Raw genomic sequence first — 27,762 nt, 5'->3', positions numbered from 1 at the left:
CTCACTTATTGGAGCCAGGGTTCAAATCGCTCCAGGTGGACAGGGATGCACACACAGAGCAGGGCTGCCCTCTTGTGGCCAAGAAGAAAAGCCAGTCCACATTCCATCTCCCAACCCCTTGGGGAAAGATGATTTTGGAATTTAGAATTATTTCAGCTTTTAGAAAGTAGACATTGCAAAAACTGTAAAACCCCTATCGAAGGAACATCTCAAAAAGAAACACTAATATTTCTGCAAGAAATATTCATAGTAAGAAAGATATATGATGATTATAAACAGCTTTGCATCAATCAATGTAGGTTCAGGTCAGGTGTTGATGTCAAATGGGATAAAACCATATTTTGGGAAATGAGAACCTGTACCTTCCTCTACTAGAGGAAAATATATTCAAGAGCCATATCTCAGCAATTCCATGGCAACACAGGGTTCTCTGTCCTTAAAAAGGCTTCCTACCTTGTCTTCTTTCCACCAAAGAAAGCTAGACAAAAAAGGTCGGAATTGGACTTGTTATTCATACATTTGCATTGATTTAAATACATTACATATACAATTTCTACAGTGCATTAGAAGAACAATACAGAGGCAGCAGCACTCTCACAGCCCAGCCTCCACTCCCTGACACTGGGAGATGGGACGAAGGCTGGCAGAGGGCTGGGCCGGGCAGCTCCGTGAGGGCCACCCAAAAGCCTGCCCTGGCACTCAGGGCCCAGGCTCTCCCAAGGTCCACATTCAAGGCAACCTGAATACAGGCTTCAAGGAGAACGGATGTGGGCCAGGAAAGGATGCGCCGCACTTTCATCTGCCAGGACTGGGACCAGCTCCCTCTTACATTGGACCCAATTTCCTTTGCATCCCAGAGCTGGTCTGGCTGAGGGCAATGTGCAGATCTCCTCGGTGGGTGAAGCAACCAGCCCTTTAGACCGCTCAAGCCCTCTCCACCCCAGGTGGGGCAATTCAACAACACATCTATAAACAGATGTCTGTGGAGAGCTAAATATACCCTGGTCCCCTCCGGCCTCTGGGAGCCCTGCTGCTCCCAAGTTCTCACAAACATGGTCCCCAAGGCCAGAGTCCAGGTCAGTTCCATGGGATTGTCAGGGCTGGGGCCGGCGGGGAGCAGTGCCTCTGTCCACAGGGCGTGCACACCCAGCTCCAGAGACTCTTCTGTTGGCGGGGTGGAAGCCCAGGATAAGCTGGCTCCTGGGGGCTGTACTGGAAGGGGACCAGCCTGGCCCAGCTGACGAGAGGGCTGCACACCTCCGCTCTGCTCTCTGCAATAGCGGGAGCTAGGGAAGCAGAGGGAACACGGCAACAGTCCCCACTCCTTTTCTTTGGTTGGTTTTCAAACCTTCAAGATAGTTTCTTTCCAAGGCTGACTGACCAATCGCAGGGTGCCAGAAACCGTCCAGGGCTGCCCCATAGCCGTGGGTGGCACCCTCTGTGCTCCCCACTGAGGCCATTCTTTGCTTTGGTGCAGAAAGGGCTCGGACAGCTGGTAAGGGGGAGAGCTGAGGGGAAAGAGACGTGGAAGCAAGAAGACGCACACTGGGCCGGGCAGGCACCGGGGACAGTGGGAATGCCTCTCTCCTTGGGGCCCCACCTTTCTCGAGAAGCCATAGAAAAATTGGCCTGGAACAAGAATCAGGGAGGAAAAGGAAGCTGCTAATTAGGAGGCAGAATACAAGTCTCATTGCCTCCATCCAGCAGCAGTGGTATCACAAAAAGAAACCCAAGGACTTAATATCCTGTCCTCTCATGAGCTAGACCCACCCTAGAACCCTCACCAAGAGACACTCCAGAACCCAGAACTGAACCTATCAAGTGAAAAGAGTTGAGAAAAAACATCAAAAACAACAGGAACAAATCAGAAGACTGGGAAAGTCTGTCATCTCTGCTAGGGCCAAGGACCTAGGGAGCAAGGAGGGGGTAAGCCCACCCACAGACCATCACAGCTCCCAGCATATACTTAGTGGTATGGATCATGTTCCCATGCTGGGGAGGTAACTTCCTCCCTCCTGCCTTTGCCTGAGTGATAAACAACCTACAGTCCTGGCCTAGAGGGGCTGGGTCCCCAGAGGGGAAGGGAGCAGAGGTGATCTAGACAATCACTGTAAAACTGCTGGGAGTCCCAGAGCAGATGTCCCCCCACTGTGAAAATCGTGTCTGGAGTCAACCTATCGCACTGGTGGGAGGAAGACGGAAAGAAGACTTGGCAAGACACAAAAGGGAAGTGTGGCTTCTGTCTGTCCCGGCACTGCAAGTCACCCAGCTGCCTTGGTTTGCACAGTAAGGAACTGTGAGACACCTGGATGTTTGGGTCCATGCACATTTAGGTCTGGATCAGGTTTTGCTATGAGAGGGTCTGGGATTCTACCTGGGTTTTGCTACTAGTACTGAAATTTGTATTTGTATTTTTTCTGATGCAGAATATAACAAGGAATAGCAACAGAGCAGGGTGTCCAGGAGGGAAGGGACTTTCCCAGCCTGCCTCCAGGAGATGCTCCTTTCCCGGCATCCGGACGGCTTGCGTGGAGCGCTAGCCCTCCCCAGCACTGAGGAGGGCGCACAGCACACACTGTCCCTCTGCGCATGCTTCTCCCCGGGCCTGGGAAAGCTCGAGGGGGTGGTTAGCAGAGAGGGAGGGCTCTTAAGGGCACTGATCTCCACCGGCTTCTCTTGCAACCCGCTCCCCAGGCTTCCTCCCAGCCCAAGTCTCAGACAATATGCCTTTGTCTGCCTCTGGGGCTACCACCAGGAAAAGAACGGCTTCCGACTCTGAAAGCTCTGTGTGTAGGACTCGCTAGAAGATCGCTGGTGGGAACGGGCCGTCTCAACAATCACAGGTGGCATCTGGACGAGGTGCAGGGGACACTTGTTGTCTTTCAGGGCCTGGGTCAGATTTAGGATCTGCAGGGGGGAAATAAGATCAGTGAGAGCAGTGCCTAGGCATCCTGGTCTGCCTCTGAAAGGAGACCTGCAGGCAGAGTGCTCCTATAAATCAATACAAAAATAAACCATACACTAGTGGAAAACTGTACCAATAGGCTATTTACTAAAATAAGAATATAAGAGGACAATACACAGAAAATGGAAACCTCTCTACCTTTTTAAAAAATATAAATGAAAACACCTCCTCTTTTTTGCCTGTCTAGTTAGTAAAGATACAGAAGAAGATAACGACTCAGAGTTGGGGAGTGTTCAGATCGTGGGACAGTTTTTCAGAAAGGCAAGTGGACCATAAAGGCTTAAAAGTGGACAAGCCCTCTGACTCAGCAACTTCATTTTTAAGGATTAAGGGAACAATCATTGACATGCACAAAACACTTAAGTTTCAATCAATGCAGTGCAGTATTGTTTATAACTGAAAATTATATAAATGCCCGAGAGTACGGGATCAGTTAATAATTTAAGGGATTAGAAACAAGCAATTAAAAAACATATTCTGCTGGCATGGAAAACTGATCACAATGTCTTGGACAGAAAAGAAAGGAGATAAGGAACCAGTATTAGTGTGACCCCCACCTTTATTTTCTAAAATCCTATTTTCTTATCTACAGAGGAAAAAAAGTCTTAAAGGTTGGCAGTGATTATTTTTGGGTCAAGAAAGGTGACCTAGAGATAGAGTGATTTTAGTTTATCCTTATTTTCTGATTTTCCTACAAAGACTATGTGTTTAAAAAATAAAAGCCATTTCAGTTGATCTTCACCTCTCATGCTGTCTTTTTTTTTTTAATAAATTTTTACTTTAGAATAATTTTACACCTACAGAAAAGTTACAAAGATATGTAACATTTACCCAAGTTCTCCTAATTTGATCATCTTCTATAACCATGGTACCTTTACTAACACTAGGAAATCAACATTGGAACATTAATATTAACCACACTCCAGATTTGATTCGGATTTCACTAGCTTTTCCAGTACTGTTGATACCACAGTATGTTTGGCTCCTCACAAATTTTTGTCCGTATTTTACAGATATTTCAGACATGTGAACAGAGGAACACACTTCTTTTCCCTGTCACAATCAGTCACCACCGTGTATCTTCTTGGGTAGGAAAGAACAAAAGCTGAAGTGGTCCTACCACAGCCTTTAAACCACTGGATGCTGAAGATTTTCACAGCCAGGCCAGGGACACAAGAGAGAGGTGGCTGGGCGGCTGCCCCCAGTCACACAGACACAGAGGCCTTGAGCCATAACGATCCTTGACCTACAAATGCTACCCTCAAGAGGCAGAGGTTCACCTGGAACAGAGGGCAGAAGTGGATCCTACCAGTAATGAGTTCCTTTTTAACTTCACTGTTTTGGTATTTATCAGCACCCTACACGGCTTCAAAGAGCCTTGAGTACAAGATCAGGGCAGAGAACTAAGAGGTTCAAACGGAATTAAAGTGCACCATGCCGGAGACCATCCAGCTTATGACACAGGATTTTACTACCTCTCTGGCTGGCTCTTCTTCGGGTTAGAAGCCACCTTTCAAGCACATTTAAGTCTTTGGGGTAAAATGTCAAACTGTCTACAACTTACTTCCAAAAGATTTGGCCAAATGCAAACATACAAAAATCTATCTATCTAGGGAGAGAGACAAATTATAAAAGAGATAAAATTATACAGATGTATAGATAATACTCAGATAGATAATATTTAGAGATATGAGATAAAGCAAATGTGGCTAATTAAATGTAATGACTGGTGAGTCTAGATGACTCCCCTCTTTCAATTTTACTGAGGTTTGAAATGTTCCTAATTTAAAAGTTGAAGAAAAATGTATAGCAGGTACATAATGCCAAAAGAGAATACTGTCTTTGAAGATGTTATCTAAAGTAGCTTTCCCTCAGACCCTGCATTCTTTATCTAACGTCTGGTTAGAAGCCTTCATGGTGAGTAACAACCCTATCACCCGAGTCCACCTCTCCTGGGTTCCCCATTCTTCCCCTTTGGCTCCAGGCCACTGTACAGTCTACTCCATGATTGCGGCTCAGGTAGATAGAAGGTGGTGCATTCCTTTTACCCATGTGCTAGGAGGAGGAGCTAGATACTCATCCATGACTCATCCTGACAGTTTCAGAGGTAGGCACTCTAGGTTGTAAAAGGCCACATGCTCTCAAAGGACATTAAGAGCACATGATGGAAAGAAAGCTAAAATGGCTCTCTCTCAACCCCCGCCCCTCTGCCTTTTGCCACTCTAGACAATGGCCTTAACTAAATATAAGAAGAGGAAAGTTGCTATGATGTTAAATATAACAAGAGGAAAGTTGCTATGATGTTCGCAACAGATTGGGAAGGGATTAGAGAAGACAGTACAATAGGGACAGAGGTACAATCTATATAAACTAGAGAAGAAGCTTGTTCCTTTATGCTGTTTCACAATACCAGAGTATGTCACGTGGTTTTTAAGATTTCTAACAATTCTGCCAGTCTAACCGGGCCTTTATATTATTTGGGAAATGTAGGAAGACTATATTATGGTATTCAGGCAGCTCTAATAACTACAGCTATTAAATCCTCTGTCTGTCCCATTTCTAGAGAAAATGGGTTCGGTAAGCTCAAGAGTTGCCCTCATCAGGAGCCTTTTGCTAAACGGAAGAAAGAGATTAACTGGCTAGTTATGACTGAGAAAAGCTTCCTGTCCTTCAAAGATGTGAGAAGCTGTATACAAAACCCTAATAAAATAGCTAACTCCTATTGAGTACTTCACTATACCAGCACTACTCCAACTGCTTCCAATCACTGATCTCATAATAACCTTATGAGATAGGTGCTGTTATTAATCCCATGTTACAGATGGAGAAACTAAAAGGAGGAGAGATTAAGTAACTCAACTGAGACCTCATAGCTAATAAACGGCAGAGACAGGCTTCAAATCACATACCCTGATCAGTTTGTGCCCTAACTGCTAGGCTATTCCAGCTGTCTTTAAGACTTCAAAGTGATAAGCAGAATGTCAGTGTCCATGAGCTTTTAGGAAATTTTCAAGCTATTCTTTGCTCTGCTATGGAAGATCAACAATGCCTTGGTGGTTTCCTTGGTTCTCTTTGAAGATGAAGGGGAGAAAGAAGAAATAATGTGGCTTGTAACTATAACAACAAAAATTATAACCATGATCAGCATCTGAGTGCTTACCATGTGCCAGGCATGGTTTTTACTAAACACTTGGTACATATAATCTTATGTCGTTCTCTGACCAGCTCTGCAAAGAATGGCAACTGTCCTACTTTATAAAAAGGAAGCAGAAGCTCCTGCCCAAGGCCATGGTACTGGGGAGTGGTGAAGCAGCAGTCTGACTCCAGAGCCTAGCTCTTAACCACCAGGGCTTACAGCTGCCTTGAGCAACTTGAGGACCCAGACCACCAGCTAAATCCACCAATGAACTATCAAGCAAGTGGCACAGAACCAAGCACATAGTAGGTGCTTCACCAAGTGCTTGATACCATGGAAGAGGTGGGAGATCTGGGACGGCTACCCTTCCTCTCAGGTGTTAAGACAGAGTCACAAGCATGGATGGCACAGACTAAAACGGGTATGAGATACGACATTTACACACTCACTCAACACGAGCATGTGACCCTCTCAGAGAGACCCCGGGGATGACACCGGGAGGATGTCCCAGGCTTACCTGCCCCCGCATGACCGCAATCTGCTTATGGAATTGGCCCCTATCGAAACCAGGATCTTTCTGCAAAAGAAGGGCAGAAGGAGATACAAACTGCATGAATGCCTCAGAAGAACGCATTTCCCTCCCCCAACTAGAAACTTTCTAACAAAGAAAACCCTCAGGAGGCTTAGTGATGTTCACCCCAACCCCAATGACTCCCTGTTTCACAGACAGGAAAATAGAGAACAAGTAACCATCTTGTCCTCAGTTTCATGACTAACTCTGAATAACTCCAGGCTCTGGGGCTCCATTTGAGAAGGAGAGTTCTGTAGACACACTGCAGCCACGTGACACACAGGACACAAACCGGTGTGATTCAGCCCAGCTGCCAACTGTTTTCAAACCAACCCAAACTAGGTCCTGCTGTCCACGGGAGGAAACCTTGCTCTCCACTGGCTAACACAAGCCAAAGGGTGTTTCCATTCTATCTTGGCTTATATCAGGACCAATTAGGAAAAGCGTTGGAATTCTTTCTTCTATACGGTTTTAAGGCTAAGGTTCCCAGGCCTAACCTTGAAGAGTTCATACAGATCCTCCTCCAAGTCCTTGACGAAGTTAGGGTCTGATATTTTTGGAAGAATCAGATCTTTAATCTCCTGAGAGAACTGGACTTTTGCCTGGGGCAACCAGGCCCAGTAAAAAGGATCTGAAAAGAAGAAAAGTCAAAAGCAAAGCTGGTGTTGAAAAAGTCTCTGTCCATCTATGTCCTCCACCTATAAGAGCAAGGGTAAAGTTGGATATCCCTCTTATTTGAAATACAACAGAAAATTAAAGTTACAGGGGTTGCTAACCCTAAAGGTTAAACAGTTAAGTGGAGAAACCAGGATTCAAACCCAGGTCTGTCTAATCCCTGAGCCTGTGCTCTTTCCCAGACATTATATGACTTTTCAAGATGCAAGCCTATCTAGAAGCAATTATCAATGTTTGCCACTGAAACACTGAGACGCTCCTTCTCAAAAGACAGACAGGTACTGTAAAGGGACTAGTGACCCCCCACTTGTATCTCTCTCTTTTTAAAGGTTTCTCAGTTATAATGGGGCCAAGGGTTGGTTTCCAGGATGTCGACAAGGAAGACAGAACAGGAACAGCAGCTTATATTTAGAAACACAAATAGAATAAATTACGGTAAGACAGTCTTCAGAAAGACTAAGAAAAATGCAACGCAGAGATGTGAAAACTCAGCTCTGTGCTTTTGATGGGAATAATGTATGGGAAAAAGGATACTAACAGCTTCCACTGTGGAGTAGTTGCCGTGTGCCAGCCATTGTGCTCAAGCACTGAGCTGCATTATTGCATTAGTCCTTAGAACAATCCTGTGATAGAGGTATTATTCTCTTCATTGCACAATAGGAACACTGAGAAAGAGCAAGAAAAGAGCCAGACCACGGTGGTCCTGAGACTTACATGCCCTCCAGGAGTCAGGATGCTTCAAAGGGAAAGCCAGCCCATTATCTATGGCGGCCACCTTGATAACAGGCTCCTTCACCACCACCCAGTCTGTGTCCTGAAGAGCAAGGGAAGATTAAATATTTAGGGAGTCCCACCTTCCTCCAGCGCTTTAAATTAGCAGCAAAGGCTCCCATCTCAACCTGCTCAGGCACCGGTCCTTACTCAATCTCTGAACTGACTTCCAAATTGTTACCTGGACTTAATATACTTATGGCACTTTGATTTGGCTAATTCAAGGTTCTCAGAGTCCCCTTCTCTTCATAGAAAAGGTACACTTCCTCAAAAGTTGTCACAGTCCTTGGTAACACAGGAAATGACAATAACAAAAGAGAACTATAAGCCATTCCTCCCAGGGAAAGGCAGTGAGAACCCTAAGAGTCCAAAAAAAAAAGGACAAAAAGTTGTGTCTGACTCTTTGCGACACTATGGACTGTAGTCCGCCAAGCTCCTCTGTCCATGGGATCCTCTAGGCAAGAATACTGGAGTGGGTTGCCATGCCCTCCTCCAGGGAATCTTCCCAACCCAGGGATTGAACCCAGGTCTTCCACACTGCAGGTAGATTCTTTACTGTCTGAGCCACCAGGGAAAACCAAAAATACTGGCTTGGGTAGCCCATCCCTTCTCCAGGGAAACTTCCCAACCCAGGAATTGAAGCAGGGTCTCCTGCATTGCAGGTGGATTCTTTACCAGCTGAGCTACCTAGGAAGCTCATTTAAAAAAGGAAGAAAAACCAGTTATAAGCCAGTCAAGGTCCTTTCATGTGGACCTTGACTCAGTGGCCACATCACTGGTGGTGACATTTTCCAGCAAGATACAAGAACCATGGATGATAACAGCTGGTTGCACTTGTACAACGGAATCTGTTCCTCTGCTTCACTGAGGCATTAAGAGGAAAAGGACAAGAGCTGAGTGCAGAAAGAGTGGAAGAGGCTGCCTGGGACAGTGCGTGTCAGACCCTCCCATGACTGTGTACTTGGCTCCATGCTCAGGTTAACTAGTGCCACGAGAGAATGGGGCAGATGGGCCCAGAATATCGGTACCAGAATCCTCTGGGATACCTTACTAAAAGTGTGAGATACTCAGTGTTACCCGAGATCTAATGGAGGAAAGGCTTGTAGAATCTATACTGTTTTTAATAAGATCGTCAAATGATTCTGATGTACAGAATTTGAGAACCACTGACCTTACTGTGGGAAGCATTTTGCAGTATATACGTGCATCAAATCATCACAATGTACATCTTAAACTTGCACAGTATTATATATCAATTATATCTCAATAAAGCTGGAAGGAGAAAAAAAATACTAGAAAGAATAAAAGTCAGTCTTACTCTCCTTCTCCAGGTGGCCTTCCTGCTAATTTTTTAAAATGCACAGCGCAAGTATGGTGGAATAGAAAAGCAATGAGATGGTAAAGAAAGTTGTAGGAAGCAGCTTTTTCTAAACTGATATTCTGTGGAATTGCAGGCTTGTGAGAAAAGTATTCCATGGCCAAAGGTTTAGAAATCACCAGGCCAAATGAACTCACACAGCTGCACTAATGCATTCGTTCTCAGACCTTTACTATGCCCCCACACAATGCGAATCTTAAAAGAAGGCACGAAGAATGTAACAGGCTCCACATTTATTGAACTTTTCTTTGTTCTATCTCTATTAACATCAATCAGCAGGATATTCCTTAAAAAACATATTGAGGTGACAGAGGGTGAGATGGTTGGATGGCTTCATGGACCCAATGGACATGAGTTTGAGCAAACTCCAGGAGATAGTGAAGGGCAGGGAAGCCTGGTTGGTTACAGTCCAGACATGACTTAGCAACTGAACGATGACTACCAAATATTAACCTCAATTTTAAAGACGTGTGCTATCCTGATTTCTCTGAACTTATGTGACCTAAATATCACACTATTATGTGCTTCCATATTATGCATATACCCCACCTCATCCTCTCCTTCAAAAAAGATACAGATTAACCGCTTACCCGAGAGTTAGAACTATCCATTGGACAATCGTATTTGATCAGCCAGTTGTCATTGCCTCGATCTGTGAACAGAAATATGAAGTTAGTAGACAAAACTGGGGTGATTTTCACATTCAGTAGTGGTGAAGCAGACATTCTGACACTTGGTGGAAACCAATCATACTGTTAAGAATCACTATAGTGCTCGCTTCGGCAGCACATATACTAAAATTGGAACGATACAGAGAAGATTAGCATGGCCCCTGCGCAAGGATGACATGCAGGTTCGTGAAGCGTTCCATATTTTTAAAAAAAAAAAAAAAAAGAACAACTATAAAAAATGGACAAAATGTTTTAAAATTTCTTGAAGGCCCTGGAGATTTTATAAGACTCTTAAAAATTTTCTCCCATGATCTGGGAGAAAAAGACTCCAGAAAGGGGAGTCCACCCTTTGTGGCTTCTTTTTTCTTACATCACCTGCTGCTGATTTGGAAAGAGGTGGTTATGAGGCTGAGAGGTAGAACAGTGTGCTAACAGCCCCAGGGAGCTAGGGAGACAAAACTGCGGCCTGGTGAGGAAGGAGGAGGAGGAAACCCTGATAGATCATCCATGCTCTGCATTGAAACCTAAAGGGCTACACCTTGGAAGTAAGCAGAATTTCTTCTCAATACCTAAAATTAATGCGATGCTACATTTCTGATGACCCCGGCAGCTTGCCAGAGGCAAACATCTTCTTCCAGACAGGATTGATACCAACACCCTTGACCTCCAAATAATTCTACAGTTTTTGATATACAGCATCTGACACTTAAAAATAACAAGGTATACAAAGAGACAAGAAGACACAAAAACGAAGAAAACAACAGAAAATTCAAATAAATAATAGGGGCACCAAATAAAGATACAGGCTCTGAAGTGTTCAAGATAAAATCCTTAATACGTTTAAGAAATAAGAGTATCAGCAGAAAACAGTAATTTATAAAAAAGAATCAAATAGAAATTTAGGAAATGAAAAATATAGTTACCACATGGACAACTTCCTTCTCCACAGAAGCCATGGGAGCACAAAGATTAATTAAATGTATTTTAAAAATACTGCTGAAAGAAAATAATTGCCAATCTCAAATTCTATGTATAGTAAAAATATCCTTCAAAATGAAGCTGAAATAAAGACATTTTCAGACAAACAAAACAGAAAATTTGTCACCACCAGACTAGTACCTCAAAATAATAAAACTCATATGTGAAAAACCCAGAACAAACATCATATTCAACAGTGAAAGATTAAAAGTTCTTGCTCTAAGATCTACAGCAAAGGAAAAATGGCCAATATTACCACTTCTATTCAACATAGTATTGAAAGAACAGAGCAATAATGCAAGAAAAGAAATAAAAGGCATCTGCACTGGAAATGAAAAGGTAAAATTATCTCCATAGATGATATGTTCTTATGCAGAAAACCCTAAAGATTCTACAAAAAACTGTTAGATCTAATAAATAAACTCAGTGAAAGTCAGGATCAGGATACCAAGTCAACCACAGAAATCAGTTGCACTTCTAATCAATAACAATGAACAATTCAAAATGGAAATTAAGAAACAAACCCATTTATAATATCATCAAAAAGAATAAAACATTTAGGAATTAGTTTACTAAGGAAGTAAAAGACTTGTATAATGAACACTATACAACATTGCTAAAAGAAATTAAAGAGACATAAATAAATGGAAAGACACCCCATGTTCACAAATTGGAAGATTTAATATTGTTAAGACAGCAATACTACTGGAAGTGAACTAATCTAGAGATTAAATGCAATTGTATAAAAATCCCAATGATGTTTTTTACAGAAACAGAAATTCATATGAAATCTCAAGGGACAGCCAAAGAGTCAAAACAATCCAGAAAAAGAGTAAAGCTGGAGGAAATCACATTTCCTCCAAAACTTACAAACTGATGACAAAACTTACTACAAAACTATAGTAAGCAAACAGTGTAGTACTGACACAGAGACAGACCAATGGACTAGATTACAGAATTCAGAAATAAACCTTTGCATATATAACCAAACAAAGTTTGACAAGGATGGGATGACCATCAGCAGGCTACGGTCCACACAGTCTCAGAGAGCTGGACACAACTGAAGTGACTTAGCACGTATGGAAAAAGCATATGAAAAGATGTTCAACATCACTAGTCACTAGGAAAATGCAAATCAAAACTACAATGAGATACTACTTCATACCTATTAGTATTAGGATGGCTACTATATATATATATTTATATATAGACTCAGAAAATAACAAATGATGGTGAAAATGTGGAAAAACAGGAACTCTCATGCACTGCTCTTGGGAATGTAAAACGATGCAGCTGTAAAATGTTTTCCATACTATGGAAAACAGTATAGCGGTTCCTCAAAAAAATCTAAACACAGAACTACCATTATGATATAGCAATTCTACTTCTTGCTACACACTCAAAAGAACTGAAAGCAGGGTTTCAAAGATATTTGTACACCCATGTTCACAGCAGATTTATTCACAATAGCTAAAATGTGGAAGCAACCCAAGTGTCTGTCTACAGCTGAATGGATGAGTGAAATGAGGCATATACACACAATAGACTATTATTCAACCTTAAAAAGGAAAGAAATTCTGACACATCCTACAGTATGAAAGAACTCTGAGGATATTATGCTAAGTGACTAAGCCAGTCACAGGATGAAAATACTGTATGAGTCCACTTGAATGCATGCATGCTAAGTCACTTCAGTCATGTTCGACTCTTTGAGACCCCATGGACTGTAGCCTGACAGGTTTCTCTGTCCATGGGATTCTCCAGGCAAGAGTACTAGAGTGGATTGCCATGCCTTCCTCCAGGGGATCTTCCTGACCCAGGGATCGAACTAGTGCCTCTTACATCTCCTGCACTGGCAGGCAGGCTCTTGACCACTAGTGCCACCTGGGAAGACATGAGCCCACTTAGATGTGGTATTTAAAGACAAAACTGCCCCGTACTAGGCCAGGCTACCACGAATGACTAGGGATCAAGGATGAGAGCACTCTTTGTGCTGCTTTAGAAGAGCCAAAGTGTCTTCTGTATGAGATTGGGAGAGACGCAAAGATGAAACATAAATACTCACTGCCTCCAATAACTACACATGATGTGCCTACACAAAGCTAGTCTAGAAAAAGTATTTTCAGTACCCTCTCCTATGTGTATAACCCTTCTGTCTTATTCAAAACTCATCCTGACAGGGTACTCTGATACCAAGCTCTGCAAGGGAGCCTCCATGTCTGCCCTGTGCTCACGGCAGCCAGGCCACAGGACCACCCAGAGCTGCTCACCAGTGTTGCGGATGATGTAGTCCAGTACCACCAACCGCTCAAACTGCAGGAGCAGCTGCCTGTTAGTATTCTCAGGAAGGGGTTCTGCTTCAAAACGCCGTAGCCAGTAGTCTGCATCTTTGTAGCTTTCAACAAAGAGCTGGAATGAACCAACCTGCAACCAAAAAGGAAGAATAGAAGAAGTATTTCCCTACAGCCTAAGTCCAAAGATCCCAGGAATAAGCCAGGTACCCACTAAGGCCCTACAGAGTTTATATCAGAAAAGGGTTGTGACAGTAATTGCTCATCCAAATTCAAAAGGCACAATTGAATGGTCCAGGGGAGTAAAGTAAGAAAGTTATAGTCTCTATTCTCTGGAGAATTACTCCTCAAATCTTAGGCCCTTGACAGAAATGAGTAAGACTGGTGCCTCAGGGCAGGCTATTCAAGTGTCCAAAGGTGAATCTGCAGACACCTTATTTCACCACTTGGATGGTTATGCCATTATAATCACCACCTTTGATGAGCCACCTAGGTGCAGTCTATACCTTTGGTGGTAGCCCAATGCGGTTAAACCGCTGTCCAACTTTTGGCACTTTCTCCAACGCAAGCCGCTTGCCTCTGGACTTCACTCGGTCAATGGCACTATAGTTGAAGGTCTCACTGGCCAGGTACACTACCTACAATGGAAACAGAAGAGATACCAAGGTTAGAATGAAGTTTAAGGAACTATACCCATAAGGCAGAGAATAATAGCTAGATGCTCACCAGTACTGTTCCTCTTCTGCATATGGAAAGGATGCATTTCTCAGCACTTCTAACTGGTAGGAGAGAGCATGTGACTAGTTCAGGCCAATGCAATGTTGACAAAGTGATGTATGCACATTACTTTCAGGCCTGGCCCCTAAAATTTCCCATGATCCTTAGTTCACATTTCCCAATCTGTGCAGCTGGAAGAAATGAAGGGCTCTGAGATGGTAAAACCACAGCATGGAAGGATCCAAGATCTCTTGTGGCTATATAAAGTGACGTGGATCTAGGAGAGCTGCCTAACTGGCATGAATCTTGATGTGAGCAAGAAATAAACACCTATCGTGTTAACCACTGCAATTCAGGGGTTGTTATAGCATCTAGAATGAATTATGCTGACACAACAGCTAGCTCCTGGGATAGGAGAAGATGGTCCAGGGTCTATTTTCTCTCCAGATAAAAATAAATTGCACTTTATTCCATACCTTTTTATTTCCTGTTGAATTTTATACTGTGTGCAACAATTTACATTTAAAAATTAAGCAAACATTAAAAATGGTTTTAATTTTTAGACTATATCTGGAATAAGCAGATATTAAACTAAGCAGGAAACTAGTAATAACATCTGCCTCTGAGGAAGGAAACCAAGTGGCTGGAAGACAGGGGTGGGAGAGAAGCTGGATTACTCTTCTTTGTTTAGGTATGTCGGTGTGCTCAGCCGTGTCCAACTCTTTGTGACCCCATGGACTGTAGCCCACCAGGCTCTTCTGTCCACGGGATTTCCCAGGCAAGATTACTGGAGTGAGTTGCCATTTCCTTCTCCAGGGGACCTTCCTGACCCAGGGATCAAACCCAAGTCTCTTAGGTCTCCTGCACTGCAGGCAAATGCTTAACTGTTGAGCCATGAGAGTGGGCTTTTTAAAAAAAATCTATTATGCCTTCTAATTTTTGCACTAGATGCATGCATTACCTTTAAAAAAATTTTTTTAATGGGCTACCAATATTACACTTGATTGTCAAACTGCAGTGATACCACTATAATCCATAATCCATTTGGACATCCATTATCACACTTAACCACACTGTCTCATGATAATCCATATCTAACTTGTTTTTTAAAACTAATGAAATGTGGGGTGGATGAGAACATCTTATTTACATTAGCATCCTGAGTACAAAACAGTGCCTGGCATATGCCTATTTATTAAGTGAATGAATGAATGAGTTACAAGCTTCTTTTAGATAGCACTGAGTTTTAGTATATAAATACCAAAAATAAAATTTATAAGAAAATTCTTTTCCTAAGCCTTGTAAAATTCATTACAAGTAACTAATTATTTTGCCCTTGAACCTTAGAGATAGCATAAAGTAATTCCCTTCCTCCCATCCATCCATCCAGTTTGAACAGGGTACCTAAAACAGATGTGCCAAGATGTATTACAAGTTAGCACTTTCTACCTTACAAATTTGGAAACATGGCACAAGAACAAATGGGAAAAAAGGCTTTCTTAAGACTACCTTGCCAGTTTCTATGACGAAAACCCTGCTCTCAAGACACATACCACACTTTCCCTCATCAGATTTATTTTTGATCAATTTTTGTAACGAACCACTCTTTCCCTATGACTAATGAAACTCTCATAACCTGAAACCTTGTAGGAACAGAGAGCAGAGATTGTGATTAAGTGAGAATTAGAGCCTTATTATTTGAAGCTCTAGCACAACTTAAGCCCCGTTTCCATAGTGACAGATACTGTGATCAACTGGATAGAATGCTGTCACAAGGGTGGGGAGGCAGGAAAGAGAGAGATCTCCTCTTACTATTCTCCAGCAGCCGTTATGTTAAGCTTGCAAATGTATGTTAAGCTTGCAAAGTTCTGCCTCATCTCAGTCTCATGGAAGACAAGATTTTTTGTTGCTGACTTTTTGATGCAAAAGATCCTCAGGCCTCATTAAGGTTCTCGAACAGCGAAAGAGGAAGACTAGAGATGGGGACGAACAGGATTATGGGGCGTGGCATTAATGATTAGAACAGTCATAAAAATAGCACAGGCAAAAATGTATGGAGTGTTTACACTGTGCCAGGTGCTGGGCTACATATTCCACATGGATTATCTTGTGTAATATCAATGGCCACCCTATCAAGTAGGAACTCTTTTTTTTTTTTTAAACTTATTATTTTGGTTGCACTGAGTCTTCGCTGCTGCGCTTGGGCTTTCTCTAGTTGTAGTGAGTAAGGACGACTCTTCCTCGCAGTGCTTGGGCTTCTTATCACAGTGGCTTCCCTTGTTGCAAAGCACAGGCTCTAGGGTGCATGGGCTTCAGCAGTTGTGGCATACAGGTTCAGCAGTGGTGACTTACAGGCTCTAGAATGCAGGCTCAGAAGTTGTGGCACGTGGGCCTCATTGCTCTGCAGTATGTGAAGTCTTCCCAGACCAAGGATTAAACCCACATCCCCTGCACAGACAGGTGGATCCCATCCACTGCGCCACCAGGGAAGTCCAAGGAGGAACTCTTTATATCCCTATTTTTATAGTGAGGAAACCGAAAGGGAGAGAACGCGGAGTGTCTTAACTCACTTGCCCAAGGATTACTCAATAAAGAACTGCAGCACCAGAATTTGAACTCGATTCCTGATTCTTAGGCACTGCACTGAGAAGCACAGGCAAAACAGACAGGCATGGGGTCTGGGTGGTCTGCGACTTACCCAGCAAAGGAAGGAGATTACAGTGATGAGCAAGGAGTACTGAGAAGGATTTCTAGAGTCTAGGAGGGGCCTGCTGGGAGGATTTCAGGTTAGGCAGGAGATCTTAGGAGCATTCATCACCATATAAGATGTTCAGTGTGCTGTTTCACTCTATGCACACAGAGAGAATGAAAGCGCAAAGGGAAGGAATGCGCTACACAAGGCCAGGCAGTGACGTAGATGTCAGATGGAAGCTATGAGCCGGGAGCTACAATCAAATATATCAAACATTCACTCCACTGGCCTGAGGTTGGGGGATCTCTATCACTGTTCTTTTTTCATGGTTTGATATCTATTCACTGATTCAGCTGGTATTTAAGGGAACACTTACTAGAAGTATAGTATTTTGCTAGGTGCTGAGAATGAGCAAAGGAAATTTAAAGAAGTTTTCCCTGATTTCTACTTCCTTACAAACTAGTTGGCTTATTTGAAGTTTTTTGGCAAAGGAGCAGACATAGTTAAACATCCACAACTATCACATTTTCTTGTAACATACCCTGGGAAAACAGGAAAAAACAGATTTGAAGGGAAGCTCCTGTCTACTGATTAGGCTCTTTGCCCACAGTCTGCTATCTAAACCTGCAAAGAAAACCTCAAACAGGGGTTTTTAATCTAGTTCCTATGGGTCAAAGGGTAGATTTCAACTGGTCCATGAACCATCCTCTTGAAATTATATACAGTAATTGCAAATATGTATATTTTTTGTGGGAACAAAATTTATAGCTTTTATCCAATTTTCAAAGACAATTTTTATCCAATTTTCAAAGACCCAGACAGAGATACAAAGACGGCCCTGCAGCCACAGGGCATCAGACCAGAGTTCCACCTTGTTACTAAATCTCAGGGAGTAGTATATTAAATGCGTGATGATGTGCCCTTAGATGTTCATATGCTGACCAGAAGATTTCTTCCCCTCAGAATCCTTGGAAGGTTTCATGAGACACCCTGTGGCAGAGTGGTTCTTAACCCAGTATCAGTAAACTTTCTGAAACTGTTACAATCAATTCTATATTTAAGCATGTTTTTGAAAGGGGGTGGGAGGTATGGTCCAGATCCTGAGTTAGAACTTCAGCTAAGTCTGTAACACATATAAGGTATGTACAAATCCATTCTAAGTGTGGATTTGCCTAGATCTGGGAACCCGATTTTGTAATGTTCACACAAGCACCAAAATCCATAGCATAAAGATGGGTGAGGAGAATTCCTTGTCAGTTCCCTGTAGGTGTTCAGGCTAGACCTTTACACTAACCCTCAGCCAACCCTAGAGTCCTACTTGCCAGATCTCACATTAGTGCTTAGCTGACAATCAGCCAGTCCATTGTAGACTGTGTCTAAATCCTGGAATGGCTCAGAAATCTCAGAGTGAGCTACAAAAGTAGCTAGGTTTCTAACCAGCTTGCGGTTACCTGGAATCCAAAGGCCCAGGGAGCCCATACATGTGCATCAGAAGGGAACCTCCTGAAATTGTATGCAAAAAATTTATGTGTATCCTTCTCAGGACAGCTTCCATCAGATGATCAAACCATAAGCCTGCACATACCACTCCCCACCAAAAAAAAAAAAAGGCTGAGAACCCTAGACTCGGAGCACAAATAGCCCTTCACTGGATCTAGCAGTCCCACTAACATGTAGCCAGGGCTTAGGCCCAGGAAAACCTTGGCCAAGCAGAAAGGCAACCGGAAGACAGGTCACCGACCTTTGTGCGGGGTACGATGTTGAGCTCCAGTTTTTGGTCCACCAGGCTGGCCCCTGCCTCTGAGAGGTAGCCCTGGTTGAGGACAAGGCAGTCACGGCCAAAGCAGCAGGGGCAGCACAGCTTCTGCAGCCACTTGGTCCACTTAGGATTAAGCTGCCCATACGGCTCTTCATTCTTGGGTTTGAAAACTGCGATGATCTTCTACAGAGACAAAAGGAAAAGGGTGTTAAAGGCAAGTTCCTGCCACTGGCTCACAGACCAGGTCAGCGAGACTCTAGAAGGAAATGAGAGGGCACAGGCAGACAATCCCTATGTACAGTTAGACACTTCCCTTGTAAGGGAAGACACCAGCTCATATGCGCAGCTGAGAATAACGCTGCCAGAAGGGGCTGTGGCCAAAGAAGATGCCAATCTGGTATCGATAGTACAACAGATTTTAACACCATCAAACCCCAACTTCTAAGGTACATTAATAGTCACTGTTCCTCTGCATCAATTAAGGAAAGTAGCAACTGAAAGGAAATCAGTAAGGTATTATGGAATGAGGTTAAGAAAATTCTTTTATCAATGGCTGACTTCCTCTATCAGCCTTTTTACCCCCACCCATCTTAAAATAACAAGTTTAGGAATGACAAATTAAGTAAGCAATGGAAGAGAAAGATCACAGCAGGAAAAAGGGTCTGCTACCTGGTTAGAATGGGTTCTTTTAAGTAATTCTGATAGGCAAGGGACCAGGACATGAGAGGCCACAAAGATTAAGATCCACCTTCTCTAGCAGACAATAACTTAATCCTCAAAGATCCTCAGACATATGGGATGCTGCTGCAATCTAGAAACTAAGGCCTTCCTTCCTGAAGGCTTTCCTTCCCAAGCCAGTCAGCCCCCTTAGGTTGTTTTATATTTATCTCATTCCCTCCAGTCCCCAAACTGATACTTTCAAAGAAAGAAAAGTAAAGTAAATATGCTATTCAAGTAATTCATCTTAATATCATATGACTCTCCCTCTCCCCTCAGCCCACAGCCAACTCAAGCTAGTCTGGGTCATAAGACATTCTCCTGTGGGTGTCATTTCCTGAATGGCCAGTCACAGCAAAAAAACATACATCCATCTGCCTGCATTATGTAAGTACTCATATTAGGAACTGGCTAGGCATATGTCTGAAACAATAACTGGTCAATCTTGAGGGCAGTCCCTTCAAGAAGCCTTGCAAGAAGGCAAGAGAAAAGAAGCACAAAAGAAATCAATTGATTCTTAAAGATAAACTTATTCACTGGAAAAAGTCAAATGCATATGTTCATTCAGAATTATATCATTATCCAAAGTGGCTAGGAAGAGGCCTCTTTTGGCAATCTTCCTATCTCCACACCCCTGGAACCCTGGGCTCTGAATCACATAGCAGCAGTAGTAACTGGCTCAGCTAGCAGAGAATGACTTTTGACTCCACCGGAACTCTCTGGAACCTGGGCAGTGAAACCACAGGACAACTTGAGGCCCATCCCAAAACCCACCAGTCGGTTCATTGAAGTACAATGCGGAGTTCAGCAAGCTGGTCCCCAGTGAAAGGGAAACCAAGACTATAAGCGGGGCTGAAAAATACCAGGACTGAGGCTTAAACACTTCCACTTAAAGAAAGCAGAACTTGGGAATTCCCTGATGGTCCAGTGGTTAGGACTCCAAACTTCCACTGCGGGAAGCACAGGTTTGATTGCTGTTCCTAAGATCCCTCAAGCCGCATGATCCCTCAGCCAAAAAAAGAGCAGAACTTGAAGGCCAAGATTGCAGCCAAGCATCATTTATAGACCAACCTCTCTAACTTCTCAATTTCCTTCCACCAAAAGGAGAATCAGAAAGCATTTCATCGACTCTAAAAGCATTAGTCATCATGATTCTCTCAGTGTAACAAGGGTTTCATTAAATAATAATGTCTGGCATGCACAAATAAGGGAATAGTAGGGGGCGGGAAGGATGGAGGAACAGAAAGACATTCAGACAGAAGGGGGACAAGTCCCTTTCAGGACTAAGCGTTGCTTCAGTTCACCTAGTTGGCGCAATACAGTGTATCGGCACTCTGTGGGTTTCCTAGAGAGACACATAAAGCAGTGTCTGGCCTAATTTCCAAAGCTAATGTTAAATTCACATAATCAACTGTTTGTTACTGAAGACTCAAGAATATTCTCCCAATTCATAAAAAACAAACTCTAAAAGAAAAAGAAAAAAAACTCTAAAACCACCCACCATTATTTGGTTGAGAAAGAAAAAAATACTAATTCATTTCACCATATTCTCTCTTCTTCAATAAACTTTCAATTTCTTTTTACAAGCAGCAGAAAGCTTCAGTTTGATGTCAGTATTTTAAAAAACACCCTCCCTTAACACCCACTTACTAAAATCCCTTTTAACGAAGGGGTTAACATGCAGGTAGCTCGAGTAGCAGTAATGCATGAAGTCCAGGATAAAAACAGTAATGCACAAGAAAGCAATGGGGCTTGGCTGGGCCAGACCCACAATGACTGAAACCTGAAACCCAAAGGGTTTTCTGAATCTATCCAGCAGCTCCAAGGAGCAGTGTACTAGGCTATACTAAAATCTAAGACAACTCAAGCACATCACTCATATTATATAGTGAAATATGCAGAAATAACATAAAAGTTTTGTGGGTTTTTTTTAAGTTTGGTAAATACAAAGTGGATGGTTCTCAAACTTTCTGGTTTCAGGATTCCTTTAAACTTTTAAAAACTATTAAAGACCCCCAAAGCTTTTGTTTACATGGGTAAAATCTATATTTGCTGTTATTAGAACTTAAAACTAAAATGTCAAAAATATTTAATTCACCTAATCATAAAAACAAGCCAATTACATGTTAACATATGTGGCATATTTTTTTGAAAAAGAACTATATTTTAAAAAACAATTTTTAGTGAGAAGACTGGTATTGTTTTACATTTTTGCAAATCTCTAATGCTTAGCTCAATAGAAGAAAACTGTATTCTCACATCTTCTTTAATATTCAATCTGTTTCAATATCACACATCATGCAACCTCTTGAAATGTCTGCTATACACTTATAAGGAAATGAGAGTGAAAAAGGTAAGTCTGTATTCTGTAGAGGCTGGATGGAAACAACACTTTTTGACTTAACTATTTAGGTAGAGAAGCCTGATTTACATGTTAACTCTTACAAAAGAGAGGATGGACTACTCCAAATATGTGAGACTCTGAAAAAAGATGGGATCCAAATATAATGTAATAAAAGAGATTCAGCCTGTATTTATTTTCCTGTTTACTGCTATCAATCCAACCTGCCTCACTGATTATAACTTGGGGCTTGGGACAGCTCCCTATAACAGATAACAGGTGTACTGATGATGCTTAAAAATCTCCAAACTACATCTATGTATGGTATATAAATATGACTGCATCTTAACATTTTAATAATAAAAAAGTTACTCTGGGGGCTTCCCTAGTAGCTCAGTGGTAAAGAATCTGCCTGCCAATGCAGGAAACAATGGATTCGATCCTTGGTCTGGGAAGAGTCCACATGCTTCAGAGCAACTAAGCCCATGCACTACAACTACTAAGCCTGTGCTCTAGAACCCACATGCTACAACTACTGAAGCCCTAGCCCTAGAACCTGTGCTCTGCAACAAGAGAAGCCATCACAATGAGAAGCCTGGGCACTGCAATGAAGAGCAGCCCCCACTCACCACAACTAGAGAAAAGCCTGTACAGCAGCAAAGACCTAGCACAGCCAAATAAATTAAAAAAAAAAATTTTTTTTTTTTTAAGTTACTCTGAGATCCTTATTCTTTATTTGGCTATTAGTGTCCTTCTCAACCAAATGTAAGGACATCAAAACTTCCTGGAAGACACAGGTGGTTGGAAGAAACACATGTGATATTACAATATAAATTTATATTTGAAAAATGGAAAATAATACTGTACTATTTTCAAGACAAACTCTTGGTGAAGAAAGTATTTTTAAAAGGCTAAAAAGTGCTAATATAAGGCCAAGCTCCTAGAACATGTGAGAAGTATCTATAAAACTGTTTTGCAACTACCACTTAGAATTGTCTAATGAATTACTATCCTAAATAGGAATGGATCCTCTTAGAATTACACTACTTTTGCTTTATTCAATGCCATGTATCCAAGAAAGCCTAATCCAGGGGTCAGTCGGCATGTAACTTAAAAAAGAAGCAAAACACTCTGAACTCCTGCTAAGCACCAGGAACTAGGCCAGGGGCTTTCATATGTGGTATCTCATTTATTTGTCCAAATAAACTAGTCAGTCATATGCTGTTCTATGATCTGGCAATATGAATGCTTAGTATTACTAGCCACTCAAAACAGAAAATGCTCAAAAAATACTTTTGTGAGCAGCCTGACACCTGAAACACAAGGATGTAGGTGAGGAGGGTAACCTGAGCATTCTACCATGACTCCTGATCCAGCATTTTCCATCTTACTATTTCAGGTCCGTACTTGCTCATTCTGAGGAAGAAACCATTCTCAACCGGGAAATGAAATCAGGGCTGTTATCTTCAAGAACGTTTCAGATTGTCCAGCTCCAAAAGTACCTGTGGCAGAAACTGCTGGTTCTGCCAATTTCTGTTCCCTCTTATTCCTCGGGCACAGGCCCCTGATTTTTAGCTGGACAAAATAAAGACTATAGTTCCCAGTCACTAATGAAGCTCAGTTCTGGACAACGGCATGTAAGGAGAACAGTCCAGTGCAACTTCTAGGAAATGTCTTACAGGAAGAGGGTATTCCCTTTCTCCTCCTCTCCTTCCAACTGGTTGGCTGAAAAGCAGACAAGACGTCTGTAGTCTGAGCATCCATCTTGGCTCTCGAAGTGGAAGCCACACACTAGGGATGGCTGGACCAGCTGGACGTATGGATGCATACTGTTGATACTGTCTCCCCAATAAACGAAAATGCCATGCCAGCTCTAAGTAGTCTGTAGACTTCTTTCATGAGAGTCAAATGTACTTTTATCCAAGTTATTATTATTTAAATATTTCTGTCACACACAGCCAAATTTAGTCCTAACCAATATGGTAGCTGAAAAGAGAAACCAGAGATTCAGATGACTAACTCTGAGGTAGCAGGACATGGTAGTTAGAAGCATGAACTCTGACGCCAGTCTGCCTGGGTCTGAAACCCGCCTTCCATTTAATAGCTTTGAGACTCTGGGTAAATTAGCTGTACTGTGTGTCTCAGTGTCATCATCTGTGGGGACAATGATAGTACCTACCTCAGAAGGTGTTGTGAGTATTACATGAATTTTTATTTGTAAAGCACTTTATTTTTTTTAATGTATTATTTTTATCTGGGTATGTGTGCTCAGTCACTCAGTAGTGTCTGACTCTTTGCAACCACATGGACTGTAGCCTGCCAAGCTTCTCTATCCATGGGACACTGCAGGCAAGAATACTGGAGTGGGTTGCCATTTCCTTCTCCAGGGGATCTTCCCGACCCAGGGATCAAAAGTCTCCTGCATTGCAGGCAGATTCTTTACCACTGAGCCATTGGGGAAGCCCTGTAAAGCACATTAAGAGTACCTGACATACAGTAAATACTATCTAAGTATTTTTAAATAAAATAAACACATTTTGAGCAGGCTAAAGATGACAAAACTAACTACAGTTAGTTTGTGGTCTAGTATAACCCACCACAGCATTTAGGAAGTGATCCTCTGCTCTGAACCACATTTTCCTCAGTGGGAACAGACTGGTTACACTAATAAGTTTTGCTTGGTCATATGTATTTTGATTTCCCCTCTAAGAAAGGACAGTGGCCAGAAAATTTGGGAGACTAAGATCCTGCAAATCACCGGGAAACATATCCATAGTCTGCTATTCTCCATGGCCTATGTACTAAGGTGGCAGTACTTTACCTGCCAGGTAGAACAGAGAGATCACGTTACTCCCACCTGTCAGAGCATCAGATCACTTCTCTGCTGACCCAACACAATTCCAGTGTTACAGAGCAGCTGTAACAGTGTCATGAAAGAAAAACAAAAATCTTCCTCCTGCTGTTGTACCTAACAAAGATAATCTTAGCCCCTTCAGCCAACAAGCTAGCAACAAAATAAAAACCATTCATATCTTAGATTTCAGTCTGGTTCCTAAATAAAAAATGATGAACATCTCCCTAACATTTAAACCCAAGGACACCCTATCTTTCTTTTCTTCTAGAACTGATGGTTCCTGTTTGAGCTTTCGATTTAACACACTACTCCCTTATCTGAGAGATCTGGAAAAACCTAACTACTCTCAAAGCTTTTTCCCATCTCAGTTTATGTCAACTGAGTTAATGGTGGAAATTCTCTCTGGTTCTTGGTGATAATTCTAGGACATCTGGGAGAATAACTGAATCCAACATGAACCTAACCAAGAGCTACAAGTCACAGCGCATCCTGGCCATTCAGCACTCCTGTCAAAAAAGCACACCACCAATCTCAAGAGTTCACATAAGAGAGATGTAGGGAAAATGTGAGGGAACTCTGATCCCCATCATTTTAATAATAGTATATTTTTCCAGTAAGTCATTCTGGACCACCTGAGAACATTCACATAGAAGACTTGAAAGGGTTTTTCCAGTGGTCATGTATGGATGTGAGAGTTGGACTATAAAGAAAGCTGAGCGCCGAAGAATTGATGCTTTTGAACTGTGGTGTTGGAGAAGACTCTTGAGAGTCCCTTGGACTGCAAGGAGATCCAACCAGTCCATCCTGAGGGAGATCAGTCCTGGGTGTTCATTGGAAGGACTGACGCTAAAGCTGAAACTCCAGTACTTTGGCCACCTCATGCGAAGAGTTGACTCACTGGAAAAGACCCTGATGCTGGGAGGGACTGGGGGCAGGAGGAGAAGGGGACAACAGAGGATGAGATGGCTGGATGGCATCACCGACTCGATGGGCATGAGTATGAGTAAACTTCGGGAGCTGGTGATGGACAGGGAGGCCTGGTGTGCTGCGATTCATGGGGTCGCAAAGAGTCGGACACGACTGAGCGACTGAACTGAACTGAATATTTCAAAGACACCTCTAGTTTGATTTGTTGGTGGGCTGTTTAGTCGCTAAGTTGTGTCTGACTCTTTTGCAACTCTATGGACTATAGCCCATCAGGATCCTCTGACACGGGACTCTTCAGGCAAGAATACTGAAGTGGCTTGCCTTTCCTCCTCCAGGGGACATTCCCGGAAATCAGGGATGGAACCGGCGTCCCCTGCATTGGCAGGCAGATTCTCTACCACTGAGCCACCACGGAAACCCTAATCAAAAGAATAAATGTCACTTTTCAGCTGCCCTCCTCACTCTATGTCCCAACTCATCCTCATCTCCCTTTAAACACATACAAGGGACAAAATGAAGGTGAGATAAACACTAGTCCTGGATGAGAAATGAAAGTAAAAGGTAACTGACAGTCCCATGTTTCTCAAAGTTTACACTCTAAACTGAGGAACAATAAAAAAAGATTTGAACAATTTCTCAGAAGTAAGCAATAACCAGGACAGATGAAACTGATGAGTCCAGTCAATCAGCAACATCTGCCAATAGGAGACCTGGGTTGGTGTCGGAATACAACCCCACAACAGAGAAAGCTGGAAGGGAACCATCAGAGCCCCTGATGGGTCACCGGTCCTCCTGGATGAACAGTGACAATACTGATTTGGTCCAAAAAGAAAGGACGGGCTCAAAGCTCAAATCAGTAAGTAAGTAGCTGAACTAATGTCTGTAGTTTAAAGCTAAGGAACCTACTAGAAAGCAGCATCTCCCTGCACGTCTCTATCCAGAGGCCAACTGCCCCACCACACCGCAGGGCCCCTCGCCTATATCTGGTCAATTTCCTCTTTTCATTTTCCGCTTACTCCTCCCCTACCAAATAAGTTCTGATTTATTTCTTCATTCCGCAAAGCTTCTCCATCTCCAGTTCTCAGGGGCATTCCAAAATCCTGCCCACGAAGCTCCGCACTGTAGTTTTTTCCTTTCGCAGCCTTTCAAAACCCCTTCTCGCTCTGACTGTGCGAAGCCTCAAACTCCCCCGGACAGGTCCACCCTCCCCGAAGACGGCGGCCGCAGTCCCCAGCCCGCTCTCACCCCCTGAGGGTCCTTGACGAAGTAGCTTCCGCTGGAACCCTGATAGATGCGCTCGGGGAAGATGCCACGCTCGATGGCCAACTCGGCCTGCCGCACCACCGCCTCGAACTCCGGGTCCTCCGGAAACTCGTTCCGCTCGCGGTGGGCCTGCGCGGCGTGCGCCGCCGCCGCGGCCTGGGCCGCCAGGGCTTGGGCCTGCGCCGCCACGGTTTGGGTTTGACCCTGGGCCGCCGCGCCCCGGGCCCGATCCAGCAGAGGCTGCCGCTCCCGGTCGTGGCCTGGCGAGCCCGGCGGAGAGGGGACCGGGCCGGCTGCCGCCGCAACGCGGACCGCGCCCCCCGGCACCTGCGGAAAGTGAGCGCTCGAGCCGGACGGGAAGGTATAGTCCGGAGGTTGCGCCCGCTCGGGGGACACGAGTGGGCTCGTCTCGTCCATCCCTCAGGCCGCGGGCTCCGGGACCCGGTGCGCTCCACACAGCTGAGTTCCTGCCCCGGACCAATCCGCGAAACCCTCAACCCTCTCCCGGCCAACCAAGTCCCGGTGCCTCCTTGGCCCCGCCCCTACCTTCCCTGTTTACTTGGCGACGAGTAGGCACGACCCCTCGCGCGCAGACTGTATCCAATCAGAAACAACGCCTACGCAATCCCGTCCTCCGCATTTTATGCCCGTCACCTTCTCTGAAGATTGCGCATGCTCCAGGAGCAAGCGTCTGGGTCAGACACGCCCCCTTTCCCTTCCGGCCCAGCCCCGCCCTTAGCTTCCCACTGCTGGCTCTTATTTGGCATCGAACAAATAAAGTAGCCTACCTCAACAGTCCTTAGGGATTTAATTTAGGTCATATCTAAATGGTATAGTGGTTTTCCCTACTTTCTTTAAGTCTGAATTTGGCAATAAGGAGTTCATGAGCTGAGCCCCAGTCAGCTCCGGGTCTTGTTTTTGCTGACTGTATAGAGCTTCTCCATCTTTGGCTGCAAAGAATATAATCAATCTGTTTTCGGTGTTGACCATTTGGTGATGGCCACGTGTAGAGTCTTCTCTTGTGTAGCTGGAAGAGGGTGTTTGGTATGACAAGTG

The 27,762-nt window shown here is 43.4% G+C and overlaps 1 protein-coding gene and 1 non-coding gene across 2 annotated transcripts; one reads left to right on the top strand and one right to left on the bottom strand.

The window, feature by feature from the left end:
- Positions 1-492: 492 nt before the first annotated feature.
- PI4K2A (phosphatidylinositol 4-kinase type 2 alpha) lies at positions 493-27,218 on the bottom strand. Its single transcript, XM_043925636.1, has 9 exons — positions 26,689-27,218; positions 18,587-18,787; positions 13,943-14,074; positions 13,416-13,569; positions 10,087-10,148; positions 8,062-8,161; positions 7,170-7,303; positions 6,619-6,678; positions 493-2,907 (listed from the first exon to the last, which is right to left on the bottom strand). Exons 1-9 carry the CDS (start codon positions 27,121-27,123, stop codon positions 2,746-2,748), a joined length of 1,440 nt encoding a protein of 479 aa, XP_043781571.1. The 5' UTR covers positions 27,124-27,218; the 3' UTR covers positions 493-2,745.
- On the top strand, positions 10,267-10,373 carry LOC122709683. The gene has a single exon (XR_006345658.1). It is a non-coding gene; the product is annotated as a U6 spliceosomal RNA (small nuclear RNA).
- Positions 27,219-27,762: the final 544 nt, after the last annotated feature.

This window comes from Cervus elaphus, chromosome 15, assembly GCF_910594005.1.
Source record: "Cervus elaphus chromosome 15, mCerEla1.1, whole genome shotgun sequence".
Lineage (NCBI taxonomy): Eukaryota > Metazoa > Chordata > Mammalia > Artiodactyla > Cervidae > Cervus > Cervus elaphus.
Note: the sequence above shows the minus strand (reverse complement) of the source record. Positions and strands in the feature narration are given on the sequence as shown.

Bases quoted from the DNA above. Each gene is read 5' to 3' on its own strand.
- PI4K2A (XM_043925636.1), bottom strand. From the start codon at position 27,123: ATGGACGAGACGAGCCCACTCGTGTCCCCCGAGCGGGCGCAACCTCCG. The intron at 13,570-13,942 runs GTATAGACTGCA...TTTTGGTTGCAG, and splicing joins GCATTGGGCTACCACCAAAG to GTTGGTTCATTCCAGCTCTT. The intron at 10,149-13,415 runs GTGAGCAGCTCT...TTCTGTTCACAG, and splicing joins CTACATCATCCGCAACACTG to ATCGAGGCAATGACAACTGG.